Source organism: Muscardinus avellanarius, assembly GCF_963383645.1.
Source record: "Muscardinus avellanarius genome assembly, chromosome: 12".
Taxonomy (NCBI): domain Eukaryota; kingdom Metazoa; phylum Chordata; class Mammalia; order Rodentia; family Gliridae; genus Muscardinus; species Muscardinus avellanarius.
The window spans coordinates 59,986,891-60,004,026 of NC_137798.1; the positions used below are offsets into that span (position 1 = coordinate 59,986,891).

General features: G+C 49.1%; 1 protein-coding gene across 2 annotated transcripts in view; it reads left to right on the plus strand.

Annotated features, from left to right (window-relative positions):
* SAMD4A (sterile alpha motif domain containing 4A) overlaps positions 1-17,136 on the plus strand; it is a gene marked incomplete at both ends in the record, with an annotated part of 249,891 nt that overhangs the window by 209,570 nt on the left and 23,185 nt on the right. For both annotated transcript variants that reach the window (XM_080708237.1, XM_080708238.1), the window contains 3 exons: positions 1,462-1,548; positions 10,626-10,938; positions 14,656-14,741. In XM_080708237.1, coding sequence (XP_080564363.1) covers positions 1,462-1,548; positions 10,626-10,938; positions 14,656-14,741 — 486 coding nt within the window. The remainder of the gene's footprint in view (positions 1-1,461; positions 1,549-10,625; positions 10,939-14,655; positions 14,742-17,136) is intronic.

Here is a 17,136-nt window from a genome sequence, read left to right on the forward strand (position 1 = left end):
TTCCCTGTTTAAAATGCTATTTGCATGTTTCAAATTGACCTCAGTTTCCTCTGAGCAATGATTTTAAAGAATTGATGGTCAGAACTGGCTAATAATATTTCCCCTGCAGGAAGAGGAGACTGTAGCACTTGGGGCCTGGCTGGTCTGGGCACATACCTCACCACAGATCTCTAGTTTCCCACTGCTTACTCGCTACCCTCAGTTAACCTCTGCAGGCCTGGCTGAATACCAGTATTGAGAGCAAGACAAAGCCCAAAGTCACTGCACATTCTCAGAGCATGAAAGGCACTAATTTCAACTTCCTAACATTTCTCCTACTGCCTTTTGGATTTCACTCACTCCTTTAGATCCTAGGGATTGATGAGAATTTTTTCTAAGAGCATTTTTGTGTTTGGGTCAAAGTTGAGAAAAAAATCTAAGTCATCAGTTGTTCAACTTGAGAGAAAAAAAAAGAAATAACTGGCATACAGGGCAGAGGCAGGCACAGACCTTTCAGAGTAATTCAATTCACTTGAACTCAAAGTTGAGGCTACAGAGAAGTACACCTCCAGTGTCTCATCTTAAGAGAGTGGGTTCATTTTTCTCCTGAGTCTTAATTTTTTCCAAGTAGATGTCATGATGTTCTTATCCTTTCTTTCATTAAAAGGAATTCTATGAGCCAGGCACATTAACCCATGCTTTTAATCCCAGTACTTGGGAGACTAAGATAGGGGGATCGTAAGTTTGAGATCAGCCTCAGCAAATTAACAAGACCCTTTGCAACTTAGTGAGACCCTGTCTCAAAAAAAAGTGAAAGGGGTTGGGAGTATAGCTTGGAGGTAAAATGACCCTGGGTTTGATCCCCAGTACCACCACTACCAAAAAAAAAAAAAGAATTCTATGGAAGAGTTACACCAAATTAGAGATTCCCAGAAGTTTCTATTGAAAAGAAATTAGAAAAAGGGCCTTCTACTGGGGAATTTGCAGTATCTATATCAAAATGTATCTGAGGAAACTCTTAGACTTACCACACATTACTAATCCTAACATTTACCTGAAGCAATGAGTGAATTATAGGTTTATTATTTTATGTTCTGATTTTCCTCATGGAAACAACAGAGAAACTACAAACTGACAAAAAGTTCACTTTATAATTCTACACGGAAACTATGCTGGGATTTGCATCTCGTCAAGATAAGTAAACATAGGAAAGGGTTGGGAAAGCGACTAATATCTAAATATCCCAGGGACCTCCAGAAAAACTGAGAGAGGCTGAAATGAGCCCAGAAGAGAGGAATGCAGACCTCAAATTATCTTTTTAGACTATTGAAGACATTTCATGCTGAGTGGGATAATTGACTGTTCTGTATCCCTCTGTCCTAAAGGTCATATGCAGAAGACACAGGCAAGTGTGTAGCCAGATGGAGTGAGAAATATGTAATAAGAAGAGGTTTTTAAAATATAACGTATATTTAATTACAGAATGTTACCAAAGGTGCAAGACACAAGATTGTCATCAGTATTCAGAAGCTGAAAGAAAGACAGAACCTCCTGAAGTCTTTGGAAAGGGTAAGTTAGTCGGCACGGGAATATTTCATGGGAAAATGGACCAAGAAAAATTCTCAGTTGAGAGAGCATCATTAGCAGACATTAGAGAGGCTAGCTTGTAGTTTCCCTAGCAAAGTCGGAAGAAATGAAATGGCTTTGCAGTGAGTTTTCCTGGTTACACATGCTTCCTGTATCCTGATGTTGGAATGTACGTATTCCCTACTTCCCAGGACTTCCCGGGACTGGCCATCCCAGGCCCCCGATGAAGTCCTCCCAGATGTACTCTTTGTACGTACACCTGCCTCTTGCCTGGTACATGAATAGATGTTGGCTCATCAACAGGTGAGCTCAAGGTTTCATGGAGAGGCTCAAAAGCCCTGGGCGGACAGACACAGTTGAAAGAATAATTTCAGACTTGATCAACAAAATGAGTCCCTATGACTCTGATAGAAACCATCGGTTAAATGCTAAATGATGAGAGTTTATTCTGAGGCTCAAATGAGTCCTCAGGTACCTACTGTCCCTTGGTTTGTTCTTCTTATTTTGTATTTGGCTATCATCCTGGTAACAAAGCCATTTTTAGGATTAGGTGACTATATGATTTAGTCCAAGGTCCAAAGGAAAGCCAGGCCCTATTGCTCATACAGGGAACCAGTGTTGCTTCTGTCCTTGGAGGTGGGATTCTTGTGCACAGGTGTTGGGAGTAGTAGGTGGGAAGTTCTTTAGGTACTTAAATCCTGCAGAGAGACTGGTAACTTCTTCGGAAGCCCAGGGAGCCTTTGGGAGAGGACAAAGTATGGAGCTAGGCAGGCCCCAGACAAGTTTGGTGAACACAATCATGTTAATGGAGTGGGAATTATTTTTTAACTCTTCACAAGGGTGAATGCTTATGTGCTTTTATATACTCTCTATAAAGTTATATTTTGTGAACATCACATATGTTTATATGTATTTAGGGAATATGCATATAAAACTGTAAGGAATTTGTTTAAATCTACATGGATAGACAAGGAGGACCTACTCACATGTGTACCCACGATTAAAATCATGTTCTTAATTAAAGTAAATTACTGCCAGGCAGGGTGGTTCATGCCTGTAAGCACTTGGAAGGCTGATAAGAGGGTCACAAGTTCAAGACCAGTTTCAGCAACTTAGCAAGACCCTCAGTAACTTAGCAAGACTCTGTCTCAAAAAAAAATTTTTTTAAAGGACTGGGGATATATCTTGGAGAATTCCTCTGGGTTCAATCCCCAGTACCAACGAAGAAAAAAAAAGTGAATCGTAGACTACAAGCGAGCTCCCCAGCTGAACCTGCGGTTTTGTTGCTGTTCATAATTTCATGCTAACTCCTTTGCCAAGCAACTTGCCTAACAGAGTGATCATTGCCATTTTTAATCTAAGAAACTGTTCTCTTTTGGGGAACATTCAAAAGGCCAATTTACTCCTTATCTGTTAGAAAGTGCAGAAAACATTTTGCATAAGGATTAGATTGCTAAGTGTTATGGCAAAAGAATAATTCTCCCCTTTCTCATTTCTGGAGCATCCTTCAGGAATTCATTCATATCCTCTGTCACTGAGGAAACACACCCCCTGAGAGAGACTGAATTGCTGTTGCTTTATTGTGAGCATCTTTGTGCCAAACTCAGTGTGGAGCGCTGCAGCAGCAAGATAGCTCAGGTGCAGGATGGACCGCTGACTCTCCTTCTAGGCTTTGATAAGGCAGTGATGTCTGTATCCTGAAGTCACACCTAGAATTATATTGACAATCCCCCTCCCAAAATTTTTCCTCCCTGGTTCCCTGGAATGTGAAAGTTAAAAAAGATGACAAGTGTAGCCAACCATGGTGGCACATGCTTGTAATCCCAGTATTTGGAGGCTGAGACAGGAGGACCACAGGTTCACAGCCAGCCTCAGCAACTTAGTGAGGCTCTCAGCAATTTAGTGAGACCCTGTTTGAAAATTAAAGCCGGGAGTGGTGGCTCATGCTTGTAAGTCCCCACGCTTGGGAGGCTGAGACAGGAGGATCGTGCAGGTTCAGAGCCAGCCTCAGCTACTTAGTGAGGCTCTCAGAAACTTAGTGAGACCCTGTTTCCAAATAAAATATAAAAAATAGGTCTGGGAGTATATCCCAGAGGTAGAAGCCCTCTGGGTTCCACCCCCAGTACCAGAAATAAAAAAGGAAAGTATAAAGTAAGCTGGGCATGGTGGCACACGCTTGTAATCCTAGTACTTGGAAGTCTAAGGAGGATTGCGCCCATTTGAAGCCAGCCTTAGCTACTTAGTGAGGCCCTCAGCAACTTAGTGAGAACCTGTTTCCAAATAAAATATAGGTGGGGGTGTAACCGGGAGGCAGAAGGCCCCTGGGTTCCGTCCCAGTACTACAAAGAAAAAAAATTATATATATATATATATATATGTGTGTGTGTGTGTGTGTGTGTGTGTGTGTGTGTGTATGTATATATATGTTAAAACAGGACTTAGGGTATAGTTCAGAGGTAGAAGGTAGAATGCCCCTGGATTCAATCACCAGCACTAATAATAACAAAATAATAATAATAATAATAATAATGCTAGATGCTAAGATGGTAGCTAATGGCCGACCGAGAGGAAAGCAATAGTGGGTTTATTGAGCTCATTTCAGAACACCTGATCTTTTGGAATCCCTGCAAGAGCTGATGGCCTGCAGGGGGCAGGACCTCTCCTCAGTATATGCTGAGGACTGCGCCCCTACTCTCTGCTCTCCAAGGGAGCTGGTCACCTGTTAGCACCTGTGGCGCAGGCACAGACCCCAGTCAGGCATTCCCAGACCACCCTCGGCTGATTGTGCTGCAGGAAGTGCTGTCGCCGTGCCCTTTCTTGCCTCTGCATTCTTACCTCACATAGAACCCACATTTCTAAGGAGATAGCTGGGACCCCGCCCGGAGCTAGTTCAGAGTCACTAGGAGCTGCCGCTGGGCTCTCGTCCAGAGCTCTTCCACTCAGTTACTGACCGCTGACTAAGCAGCTGCTTGGACTTGGTTTGCCCCGCCCACTGGAGGCTAACGGTGAGTGCCCCTGGTTCCTGCACCCCGGGCACACTGGGACGTGCATTGGGATGGATCGACCTGGCAGCGGATGACTTCACAGTGCAGTGTGATCGGTGCCATCACGGAGTTAGGTAGGGGGCTGTCCCTGGAATGAAAAGGGCCACTCTGCAGAGGTGAGGATTGGAGCTGATATAGCAGCCAGATGCTGCTGGGAGACTCCTGAGGCAATTGTGGCGAGTTTTTATTGGACCTTGAGCCAAAACAGAGGCAGTGAGGGCAGAGGAAGAGGAGAGAGGTCACTGAGAGGGAGTCCAGTGGTCGGCAGGAGGTCTGGGCTTGGCTGTCATGGCATCTGGGGACAAAAACATAGGAGGAATTACTGGGGTGGGAAGAAAAGAGATCTGTTGGATGGGCTGAGTCTGAGCTGCCTTGGGCACTCCCTGGTAGAACTGGCAAGTCTGTAGCCAGAAGAGCAGGTAGGGAGTCCAGGACACGGCAAGGCCTCAGTGGCCCGCTGGTAGGCAATCTGTGGGTAATTGGTAGTTGGTACTTCCCAGAAATGCGTGTGGAATGTGATAAGGCTGAGCCTGAGGAATGCCATAAGTATGAAAGGACCCTGGCTGGATGTAGCTCGGTGGTAGAGCACTTGCCTAGCATGCACAAGGCCTTGAGTCCAATCCCTAGCACCAAAACCAGCAACACAGTCCTAAAGATATGAAAGGACCCAGCGATAATAGAGACTGAGCCCTGCCCAGAGGGCCAGGAGAGTGCTTGAAGCAGGATCCCACCAGACACCATGGATGTGTTACATACAAGAGGGACTAGTACTGTGCCCTGGAATTGGCCATCAGCTGGTCCCTATAGACACCAGGAGAAGGGTTTTAGAAGAATGGGAGGGACAGAAGCAGAAACTCACCAACCAGGAGAGTGTGCTGAGGCCCTTTAAGTGTGGCACTGCAGACTTGTCAAGCTACTTGGTATAAAAGGAAAAAGTAAGAGAAGAATGGTCACCGGGATGGGTTCAACATTCATCATTAGCAAGAAAAATGTCTCCCTGCCTCTATACATCATCCTTCCCTTGCATCTCACTCCCCACTTGTGAAAGGGAACCACTTCCTGAACCTGGAACCCCAGTGTGGAGAAAGAAGATAGGCACAAACAGCCATGTGGGCCATGTAGGCAGGCTCTCTGTCTCTCTCCTCTCTCCTCTCTCCTCTCTCCTCTCTCCTCTCCCCTCTCCCCTCTCCCCTCTCCCCTCTCTCCTCTCTCCTCTCTCCTCTCTCCTCTCTCTCTTCCTCCCTCTCCCTCTCCCTCTCCCTCTCCCTCTCCCTCTCCCTCTCCTCTCTCCTCTCTCCTCTCTCCTCTCTCCTCTCTCCTCTCTACATTTATTTCCCCCTCAGAGAGAGAAAAATGCCTCTCTGGAAGTCTATACCTTCCTTGTCTTTTGATGCATCCAGATCTTGTTCTCCAGGTTAGATCTGAGACACTATTTTCATCAGGAAAGCATTTAAGCATTTAAATGCCATTCCATCAGAAACAGCAGTTAAATGTAATAGTATTAAGTAGTTAATATTTCCATAATGATGATGTCTTATTCTGCTAAGGTGCTTTTAGTACTGTGTGTGTGTGTGTGTGTGTGTGTGTGTGTGTGTGTGTGTGTAACTGGGGATGGAACCCAGGGACATTCTAAGCTACACCCCCAGGCCTATTTTTCATTCTTTATTTTGAAACAGGGTCTCACTGAGTTGTAAAGGGCCTCACTAGTAGCCAAGGCCGTCCACGAACCATGATCCTCCTCTTTCAGCCTCCCAAATGCTGGGATTACAAGCATGTGCCACCATGCCCAGCTCATTTAGTACTTCTAAAAAGTGTTTCACATGTACCAGTGCATCTGGCCCTAACATCCGTCCTCTCAAGGCAAGTAGAAAAAGTTTTAAGAGAAGAAAACTCAGGTGAGTCTAAACTCCTTAGCAATCGCCTCATGATCCATGCAGCAGAGCACTCCGGCCTCATCTCAGGTCACCCTCATCCATCCTTTCTGTCTCCCCATGCTATTCCCAGATTCTTTGGTCCTGAAACAACACACACACACACACACACACACACACACACACACACACTAGCAGCCAGGGGTCCCTTCTTCTCTGTTCCCACAGCTCCCTGTCCTGACACCATCTTACCATATTTGCCCCAGGATCTGTGAGCATCCTAGTGTAAGGATGCTGGCGTACTTACTTTTATCATCTCCCCAGTGGACAACAGTGTCTGGCTGATGGTTGGGCTCAGCAGCTGATTGACAAACGAAAGAGAATGGTTTTAATGAATATACAGGAGTCCTGTATCCAAAGGAAGGCTGGGGCCAGGAACATGTCACATAATGGCTGGGGACACTATGGCTGCCGGAAGCTCTCTTCCTGATGGTTTGCATCTGGTTATTGTCACATGCCCAGGAAAGATACTGAACCAGCCTTCCTCTAGAACCTAAGAAAGCCAGGCCAGGGCCGCTGATTGGACAGTGATTTCATTCCTTCCATGTCTGCGTGGTCACAGTACTGCCCCTGTGAAGTCTCCATTGCCTGCTTTCAAATGAGCTCCCAGGCACAACAGCTTTTTTTTTTTTTTTTTGCGGGTCTGGGGATGGAACCCAGGGGCATTCGACCTCCGAGCTACACCATCTGCCCTATTTTTTTTTTTTTTTAATTTGAAACCGAGTCTCACTGAGTTGCAGAGGGCCTCACTAAGTAGCTGAGGCTGTCCGCGAACCGCGATCTTCCAGTCTCAGCCTCCCAAATGCTGGGATTACAAGCCTGCGCCACCACGCCCAGCTCACAACAGCTTTTAATGGGCATGCTAGTTACTGGATAGCCTCATTTCGCTTTTGTATTTATAATTTAGGATTATATTTTTGGTATGAAGGATCGATAGAGGCTTGTCAATGCAGATGTTTAATTCCCACAGCTCAGAGGGAGTGCCAGATTGAGTTCCATTCAGGCCATTTCCCACACGCTTCTCGATGTAGGCGCTCAGTGCTGAGTTGAGGAATGTGACTGGAGCGTCACGGCACCGCTTTGCTGAGGCGGCATCCACAGGCATTTGGTGAACTGGTTTTGAATCAAGTGTTGCCTTTGACACAGTGGTTTGAGACTGAGTGGTTTGAGTCTATGGGGGGGGGGCTGTTCTTGGCATCCCCAAAATTTCCTTCACTCCCCATGAACTAGAGAAGCCTTCTTGCCACATGACGAGTGCAGGCAAGGACTCGGTGGCAGCTGACCATGTCTCGAGTATGCATTGCGCACCTCAGTGGCAGTGGACTCAGTGGCAGTGGCCACGTGCGGGTGGTGGCACGGCAGGCATACATGTGACATCCACCCCTTGTCCCACTTCCCATTTCTCCTTCTGTCGAGCCACATTTTTCTCTCTTTTGCTTTCTCTTCCCCAGTCATGGGCTAGACAGGAGCTAGGTCCCCACACACACAAGCCAGGGGCTCACTGGGCAGGTGGCAGGAACTTGAAGCAGGAGCCAGGATGCCCCAGGTGGCACACAGTGGTCAGGAAAAGCAGCGGCTGCTTCCTATGCACACGGGAGCCAGCTTGCTCCGTGTGCCCAGCCCTGCTCAGATCACCAAGGTCCAAAGTCAGAAGAAGCCAGGCTGGTGCTGGCCTCAGTCCCCAGGCCCATGCTCCACAGTAGAGGCCGAGACTGCTCCTGCCACCACCCCCATGTTCAAGCAGGGAGGCCATAGGCTTTGAAGCCCTCCTTTAAAAAGCAAAGGAACGCTTGCTGACACAGACTGGACAGTGGCTCTTGCTAGGTTTGGGAAACGCCATGAAACCTCCATCCCAGCTAGACTAAGGCAGCATTCAGGCTCCACTTCCAGTCCCCGCCCCCACACAGAGAAGGAGTGGCCAATGGCAGGGTGTGCCCTTGGTGTCCTCCGCTGCCCAGGACCGAGGCAGCCAGTCCAAGGCTGCCGCCCTCGGCGCTCTGGTCTCTGGGGATCGGATTGGGCGGGTTGGGTGTGGAGATGATTGTGCTCCAGATGTTTGCCTTCCATGACATCATCAAGCAGTTTTTTCTTGGTAAGATAGGGTCCCAGGAATGGTTTGGGTACTGGTATATCAAGCTTGAAAATTATGTCCTTGCTATTCTGGGCTTTCTGAATATTTAAGTACTTCATTAGTAACCAGGCCCGGATTGGCAGTGTGCTTCCTGGAAGGGCTGCGGCCGCCTAGGCACGGGGGCACTGGTGAGGCAGAGGGTCCTGCCCATCCTCCAGGCCAGGGGATACCTGGCCACAAGCGCCTGGGCCTTCCGGCCATCATTCCTTCCAGAATTCACTTCCATTCCTTCTGATAAGTAATGCCCAGGATACCAACTGAGTGCACAATGATCCAGGTTTATTACACAACATATAAGGACATAGTTATGTTATGTGCAATTTTTTATTGAACTCTCGGCCTTATTTTACTTCAAAACAAGTCTCACTATATTGCTGAGCATCTCACTAAGTTGCTGAGGTTGACCTTATACCTGAGATCTGCCTGTCTCAAGCCTCCAGGTAGTAGTATTAATAGGCATGCACCACCACACCTGACATATGCAAACATGTATACATTCTATTATAATATGTGTGCATTAAACACATTTATCTCTAGAACCATTATTCCCCTTCCCCTACCCCCACTAAGACCTTCCCTAGGGTCCCATCTAACATCCCTGCCCTGGTCCACAGGCCTCCATGATCAGGTCCAGGAGGCTCCTGGGACTTCATTTCTACCCTCTGCCCCACCCACCCTGTGCAGCCTGGGCCTCTGAGCTGTTCTCACCACCACCACCACCCCCGCCTTGGTCTCGCTGTGCCTTGGAGTGCTCCTTCCAGGGTCCTCACACCCTCGCTCACTCGGGTTCCTTCTCTGGCATCACTCCTCTGGAAGCCTCTCCTCCGGCAGCCCTGGCCCACACCCCGGCCCTGGATGCTATATCCACCTCGTGGTAGGATGTAGAGTGCCCGGGGGACGCGAAGGCTGGGCCAGCCTGTAGGAGTATTCAACACACACTTGTTAGCTTCACAAAGCAGCATGGAACACCGTGGCAGACACCGACCAGCAGCTTTGCAAATGGTGACATCATCACCATCCCCCAATAAGGCAGCTACTGCTGTGGTCCCCATATACACGGGGAAGCTGAGGGACAGCCGTGGCATGGCAGTGCCAGGTCCAGAGCCGGCACCTGCCCCGGAGTGTGTGCTTCTCACTACCACCCTAGACAGCTGTGTCGTGAACTAAACAGGTTTTTTTCATTATACTCGGGACACAGAGCCACCCTAGGACCCGGCATTGTTACAGTTTTTAAAGTGTGTGCTGTAAAATAAGAAGTACATTTTATGGGACGCTGTCGAGGGAGGCAGGAAGGGAAGGGTACCAACCTTATCTTAACGGTCATGGCTAGACAGCGGGGTTTTCAGGTGATGTGTACTATTTTTTTAACTCTACTCATGTTTATTTCCTAAGTTTCCTACCCGGGCCAGTGTTAAAACGATCGATTGTACATGCTTGTAATCCCAGTACTTGGAAGGCTGAGACAGGAGGATCACAAGTTCGAGGCCAGCCTCAGCAACTTGTGAGGCCCTCTGCAACTTAGTGAGACCCTGTTTCAAAATAAGAAAACAGGGCTGGGAGTGTAGCTCAGAGGTAGAATGCCCCCTGGGTTCAATCCCCAGTACTACACAAAAAATGATAAATGGATGCTTTTCCAAGAAATAGTCTTTTTTTTTTTTTTTTTTTGGTGGTACTGGGGTTCCTGGAAGCTCTTCTACCTCTCCCAGACCTATTTTATACTTTTTATTTGGAAACAGGGTCTCTTAAGCCAGCGTGGCTGGCTTCGAACCTGTGCGATCCTCCTGTCTCCGCCTCCCAAGTGTGGGGATTACAAGCGTGCACCACCATGCCCGGCCCTCCAAGAAATATTCTGAGGAAGGGCCTGCACCTGTGACTCCTGAGGACAGCTTGGGGCCAGGGAAGGCAGGGAGCACCCCACTCAAACCTAACGGAGGCCTCTCTTCTACTGTCCAGGACATCATCGAGGGGGGCAGCCTGCGCATCCCCCTCCAGGAACTGCACCAGATGATCCTGACTCCCATCAAGGCATACAGCTCCCCGAGCACTCCCGAGGCCCGCCGCCGGGAGCCCTCCCTGATGGGCCCCGAGAGCCAGAGCCCCGACTGCAAGGATGGCCCTGCGGCTGCCGGCGCCTCCGCCAGTGCCTCTGCTGGAGCCAGCGGCGGGCTCCAACCTCAACAGCTGAGCAGCTGTGACGGGGAGCTGGCCGTGGCCCCCCTGCCGGAGGGGGACCTGCCTGGACAGTTCACACGCGTCATGGGGAAAGGTACGCTCTCCCATGCCACTAACCACAGCCTGAGCCCCTGGGGCGCCTCCCTGGCACTGCATAAGCTATCTGTGTATAGCGAGCACTGGCTCTGTGCAGCTCAGAGGGTGCGACTTGGAGCGGACTCCAGCCATTCAACCCCTTAAGGCCAGGGTGTACGGGGTCCTCCATTAGAGGGACCCTGGTGGGAGGAAGGTGGGATTGGTCTGAAAACCATGGTTTCAGGAACAGACCACCTTGCAGCAGTAATCCCTTTCCCCAAGCAACAAGAGGAAAGCTTCCAGGCAGGATGCCCTGGGCCCAGAGCCAAAGCGCTCCCGCAGAGGATGCCAGGCCCCTCCCGCACCCCAGAAGGAATCTCAGTGGGGTGAGTCGCAGATCTCTCAGCAGAGCACTGTTTCCTCTACATTCCCCAGCACCTGCAGGTTTGATCCAGCACACAGATGCCCTAATGCTAAGAGCCTGGAGTTACTTCACATAGACTCTACCAACAATTCTCTGTTTACTAAACCCTCAAATGCTCCTATTTTATGGAGGAGCAAACTGAGGCACCCAGGCTCAGCAGTCTACCGAGGCTTGCATGGTGGAGGCAGGGCTGGGATAAGAAGCCCAGGGCACCTCTACCACTCATGTGGTTATACCACACCTATCCTGAACTCGAGATATAGCTGGGCCAACTTCAACACAATGTATCCCAGGCATGCTCTTCTCTGATAAAGCCAAACCAAGCCATGCTTGGTGGTACATGCCTGTAATATTCAGTACTTGGGAAGCTGAAATAGGAGGATTGTAGGTTCGAGGACAGCCTCAACTACGTAGTGAGCACCTGTTTCAAAATTAAAATTAAAATTGGGCCAGGCGTGGTGGCGCACACTTATAATCCCAGCATTCGGGAGGCTGAGACAGGAGGATCGCAGTTCACAAACAGCCTCAGCTACTTAGTGAGGCCCTCTGCAACTCAGTGAGACCCTGTTTCAAAATAAAGAATAAAAGCCAGGCGTGGTGGCACATACTTGTAATCCCCGCGCTTGGGAGGCTGAGAGAGGAGGATCGTACAGGTTCGAAGCCAGCCTCAGCTACTTACTAAGGCTCTCAGCAACTTAGTGAGACCCTGTTTCCAAATAAAATATAAAAAATAGGTCTGGGAGTATAGCCCAGAAGTAGAAAGCCTCTGGGTTCCACCCCCAGTACCACCAAAATAAATAAATAAAAAATATGGCTGGGGGTGTACCTCAAAGGTAGAATATCCCTGGGTTTCTTGCCCAGCACCACAAAAATTATATATATATATATATATATACATACATATATACATACATACATGCCAGGGGTATAGTTCAGAAGTAGAATGACCCTGGGATAATCTAATCCCCAGTACCTCCCCTACGCACATGCACACACACCTTAAATTTCATAAAAATCTGGCTCAGAAAGTAACGACTCAGTTTCCCTTGGGGCTCATTGGCCAGGACCAACCCTTTCTCTCCCCACCTTTGATGGGCGAAGACTCTGCCAGCCCAGGTGGGCACAGCCACCCAAACACATGCCTAGGCACCCACTCCCCTGTGAGGAGGTCCTGGGGGACACAGTCCTCCAGAAACCTGCACTTCTCTGGTACTGCTTCTGTTTTTAAATTTTAACTACTCTAAAAGAGTCTGTAACCTGAATGCATACTGAACATACACAATTCAAACTAAACAAAATGACGGAAGGTGAACAACTGCCCTTCTCCCCAAGCCCCTGCTGTCTTCCTTGGGAGACTCGGTCACTGTGGAGCTTGGGGATATCCTTTCAGAAACCTCATCATCGCATACAAGCTTGTGAATACCCATTTTCACACACACACGTCTTCTTTATATTTTCTTGTGCAGCCCTGTGTTACTTACTGGATTGTTTGCGGATCTAGGGATGGAACCCAGGGGCATTCGACCTCCGAGCTACACCCCCTGCCCTATTTTTATTCTTTATTTTGAAACCAGGGTCTCACTGAGTTGCAGAGGGCCTCACTACGTAGCTGAGGCTGTCCAAGAACCACGATCCTCCGGTCTCAGCCTCCTGAATGCTGGGATTACAAGCGTGTGCCACCACGCCCGGCTTACTGTTTTAAACAGTATATACTTTGAATGTTTCTAGCAATATAAAATGGCACCACTGCAATCTTTCTCAAAGCTTGCATACTATTACACTGTATGTGTAAATTATAGATTATTTGACAGGCTCCCTTCCTAACAAAGGACATCAAGGTGGTTTCCAAGTTTTTATTACAAATAATCTATACCGAAAACCTATCTGCATAGAGATGGAGTCAGTGGGCAAATTGGTTGGGAAACAGGAGGAATCAGATATGATGTCCAGCTTTCAAGGAGCATCTGCTGGGTACCAGACACTCTCTGTCTCTGGCTGACTTCTGTCCCTCCTCCATGCCTTTTTTTTTTTTTTTTTTTTTTTTTTTTTTTTGCAGGTCTGGGGATGGAACCCAGGGGCATTCGACCTCCAAGCTACACCCTCTGCCCTGATTTTTATTCCTTATTTTGAAACAGGGTCCCACTAATTTGCTGAGAACCTCACTAAGTAGCTGAGGCTGTCTGTGAACCGCGATCCCTCTGGTCTCAGCCTCACAAATGCTGGGATTACAAGTGTGCGTCACCACGCCCGGCCCACCATGCCTTTTAAATACGAAAGCTGGAGCCCTGAAGTCTCTGGGAAAAAGAGTGGCCACCAAATGTGGCCATTAGAAACCCAGGGCACAGTGGCACATGCCTATAATCCTTGTACTTGGGAGGCTGAGACAGGAGGATTGCAGGTTGGAGACCAGCCTCAGAAACTTAGCAAGACCTTGTTTTCAAAATTTAAAATAGAAAGGGCTGAGGGTGCAGTTCAAAGGTAGAATGCCCATGGGTTCTGAAGGCAGAAGAAAGGAAAGGAGAAAGGGAGAGAGGAAGGGGAGGAGAGAGGGAGGGAGGGAGGGAGGGAGGGAGGGAGGGAGGGAGGGAGGGAGGAAGGAAGGAAGGAAGGAAGGAAGGAAGGAAGGAAATGCGGGAATTAACAGACCCCCAGGTGTGTGTGTGCATTCCACCAGCACACTAGCTCAGTTTTTACTAGAGCTCACCTGAGTGTGTGGGGGAACCTGTGTGTATAAATGTGTGCATCACTGAGAAAATAACCCTCCAGCGGCTGAGTGGCAGGTTTCCCACTCCTGTGCCCACCCACACACTGCACAGCCTGGAAGAGGTGCCAGCCTCGTGCCTCCACCCACAAACATCACTGCCTCTCCACCTGGCGAGAGGGGCGCAGTTCATTCATAAAACCCCAGGGGCTGCCCCCCCCAGCGTCAGAGGACTGAGGCTTCGAAGCCCCCTCTGTCTGTAAGGACAGAGCCCCAAATCCTGCTGCTCTTCCTGGCTCGGTGTCCGTCTCCATCTCTGTGGCAGGAGGCTTAATATAGCATGGTATGACTGGAATCGACCCAAGGGGCTTCACGGGATGCGGGCCCCAGTGGTGACCAAATCTTTGACTCCCGTGGAATGAGGAGCCTCTGGGCCATGTGTGTGTGTGTGTGTGTGTGTGTGTGTGTGTGTGTGTGTGTGTGTGTCTGACATAAAGCCATAGATACATACCTCTCGAGATCTTGAATCAGAAAGGAAATCAGAGGCAGATCTCGAGAGAAGACTGGATATGCCACTCCTTCATTCATCTCCTTTTCTTCTTAATTCACAGTGTGCACACAGCTCTTGGTCTCCAGACCTGATGAGGAAAATATAAGTTCCTATTTGCAGCTCATAGACAAGTGTCTCATTCATGAGGTGAGTAGTGACCAGTTTTACCAAACCACTTCCTTCATTGCTTAGAAAAGCTTCTCAGAGTTTCCGTCCTTTCAAAGGAGGACCGAGCCGGGCTGGGTTGCACTTCCAGACCGTCGGAGCATAGTCCTCGCATTCAGAGCCTGAGCACGGCTGGGCTGGTGTGGCTGTTTCTCAGGGACGCGTAGGGAGAGAGACTGGGTCCTCAGATCCAGGAATCCAGTGGTTCCTTGGGGGTATCCTCCCCCATTAAGAGTTACAGAGTTAAAGTCTAAGCCCTAAAAAAAAGTTGCGACTAGGTAACCCAGGGTGGGGAGGTCTTTGGGTAAGATTTCTATGTGACAATAAGATGGTTAAATGGTCCCAAGTCCTCTCACCTTTCTTTGGTGGCAGCCAGGACCCCAGGAATCCATCAGGCTCCAGGGAAGGATGTGTCCAGGCTGCCCCACCTCCCAGCCACCACACAGGCTTTGGGCTATTGAGGGGCTCTCAGCTCTCAGGACGCTCTGCTGTTTCCGTGGTCTGATGCTCCTCACCCTGGAGTACAGTTGTACAGTCTCCTGCTGGGGTTCCATCCCTTCATTCCTCACTCTACACCCTCATCTTGATGCTGTTTCCTCTAGGCATGCTGGTCACCCGTGCCAAATCCCTCTGTCACCGTGTGAACCCAGCAATTAGCTGCCTAATTCAGGAGCTCAGACATGCCACCCTCTGAAATACTCAATTGTCCCAAAGTTCCAGGTTTCTTCTTTCTAGCTGGGGAGGAGGTTTCTTCTTCTCGTTAATGATTTCCCCAGAGAGGCCAGGCAACTGTCTAATGATTGCCAAAGCCTACACAAAAGGGTTTACGTATTTATTTCAGGATGGAACAAGGTCCCCCAATGAGCCCCAACTACCCCTTTGCTATTTCCAGTCTTGACATCACACTTGTTTGGGCTAGAAAAGAAAGAAAGAAAGAAAGAAAGAAAGAAAGAAAGAAAGAAAGAAAGAAAAGGAAAGAAAAGAAAAGAAAAGGAAAGAAAAGAAAGAGAAAGAAGGCAAGAACTCACCAAAGAATGTTACAACCCATTTCACAGATGTTTGTTGAGCACCAAAGCCATGTCCTTAGTGAGGTGGCCTATAGTACAAGGGTGGTGGGTGAGACAAACAGAAAACATGTCATCGCATGCTTGACAAAGCCTCTGATGCTCAGAGCCCTGGAGCTCAGAGAAGGCACAGGAAGCACCCAGCCTAGAGCTAGACCAGGGCATCCCCCAGAGGAGCCATCTCCAAGCTGAGAGGCCAGCTCCAGTGTGTGGTAAAGACTCGAGGAGGAGGCAGATGAGCACACAGGCAGAGTTGGTATCTGGAAAGCGCTGTGTTCTCTTGAGGAGGAGGACATTTGTGGGCCAGGTGGAGTGGATAGACCCAGGGGAGGATTTATGCTTCTGCAAAAGCAAACCGGAATTCCGCTTCCGCTCCCACACCCACTCCTGGCATCGAAGCGTCGAGAGATATTCCAGGACTAGGTACCTTCCACCTCACCTCCAGTCAGCTGAGCCCATGAGACAAAAATAATGAGTCCTCCAGCTGCCTGGGTTGAGCAGGGCACCCGCCTCCTAACTGGTCTCCACCAGCCCCAACAGGCTGGCCTGATGCTTCTCTCTGTCCCGTCACCCCACATGTCCTCCCTGGGCACCTTGACGCTTGTTTTTCCTTCTCCTTTTCCTCCTGGCAGCTCCAGGTGACTCAATGCCAAGATGGCGCCATGAGGCCTCATTGCTGGCTGCCTAGAGGGGCCTCTCCCCCCCCCCCCGGTGGGGGGGCAAGAAGGAGCTATGAGGCATCTGCTTGTCCATATTCATGTCGGGAATGGAAGGGCCTGTGCTCTGCTTTGGAAGGGAAAATATTATTTGAGGCTTTTTATTATTATTTTAGTTCAAAAAAGAGCAAAAGCGTTTGAATAATTTTCCACAGCCTGGGGCTGCTTCATGTGGGCATCACACACCCTCCCCGGTCATGATGGCGCAGGCGGGCTGAGGTGTGAGTTTGCACCCTGGCTGAGGTTAGAGGAGACAGGACTCCCTTTCACAGGCAGAGTGAGCCCTGCAGTTCCTCAGCTGGCCGGAGCAGGGAGGTGTTGACTAAACCCTCACACCTCCTTTCCTCCCTGGGGACGAAGGCACTGACTCCCTGGAGTCATCAGAATAGGAAAGTTCTCCAGTTTGCTTCTGAGACCGCTTTGATTCCAGGATTAGAATCCCAGCCTCATGCTCCTCCTCTCTTGAAGCAGTTCCAGGAAGATGGGTTCATGTCCCTTTCTGAGTCTGTTTCATCAAGCACAGAAGCTGTGGGGCACATCACAGTCGCCTTCCTCCAGACAGACTTATGGGTCTAGGCCTGACAGGGGCCGAGGACT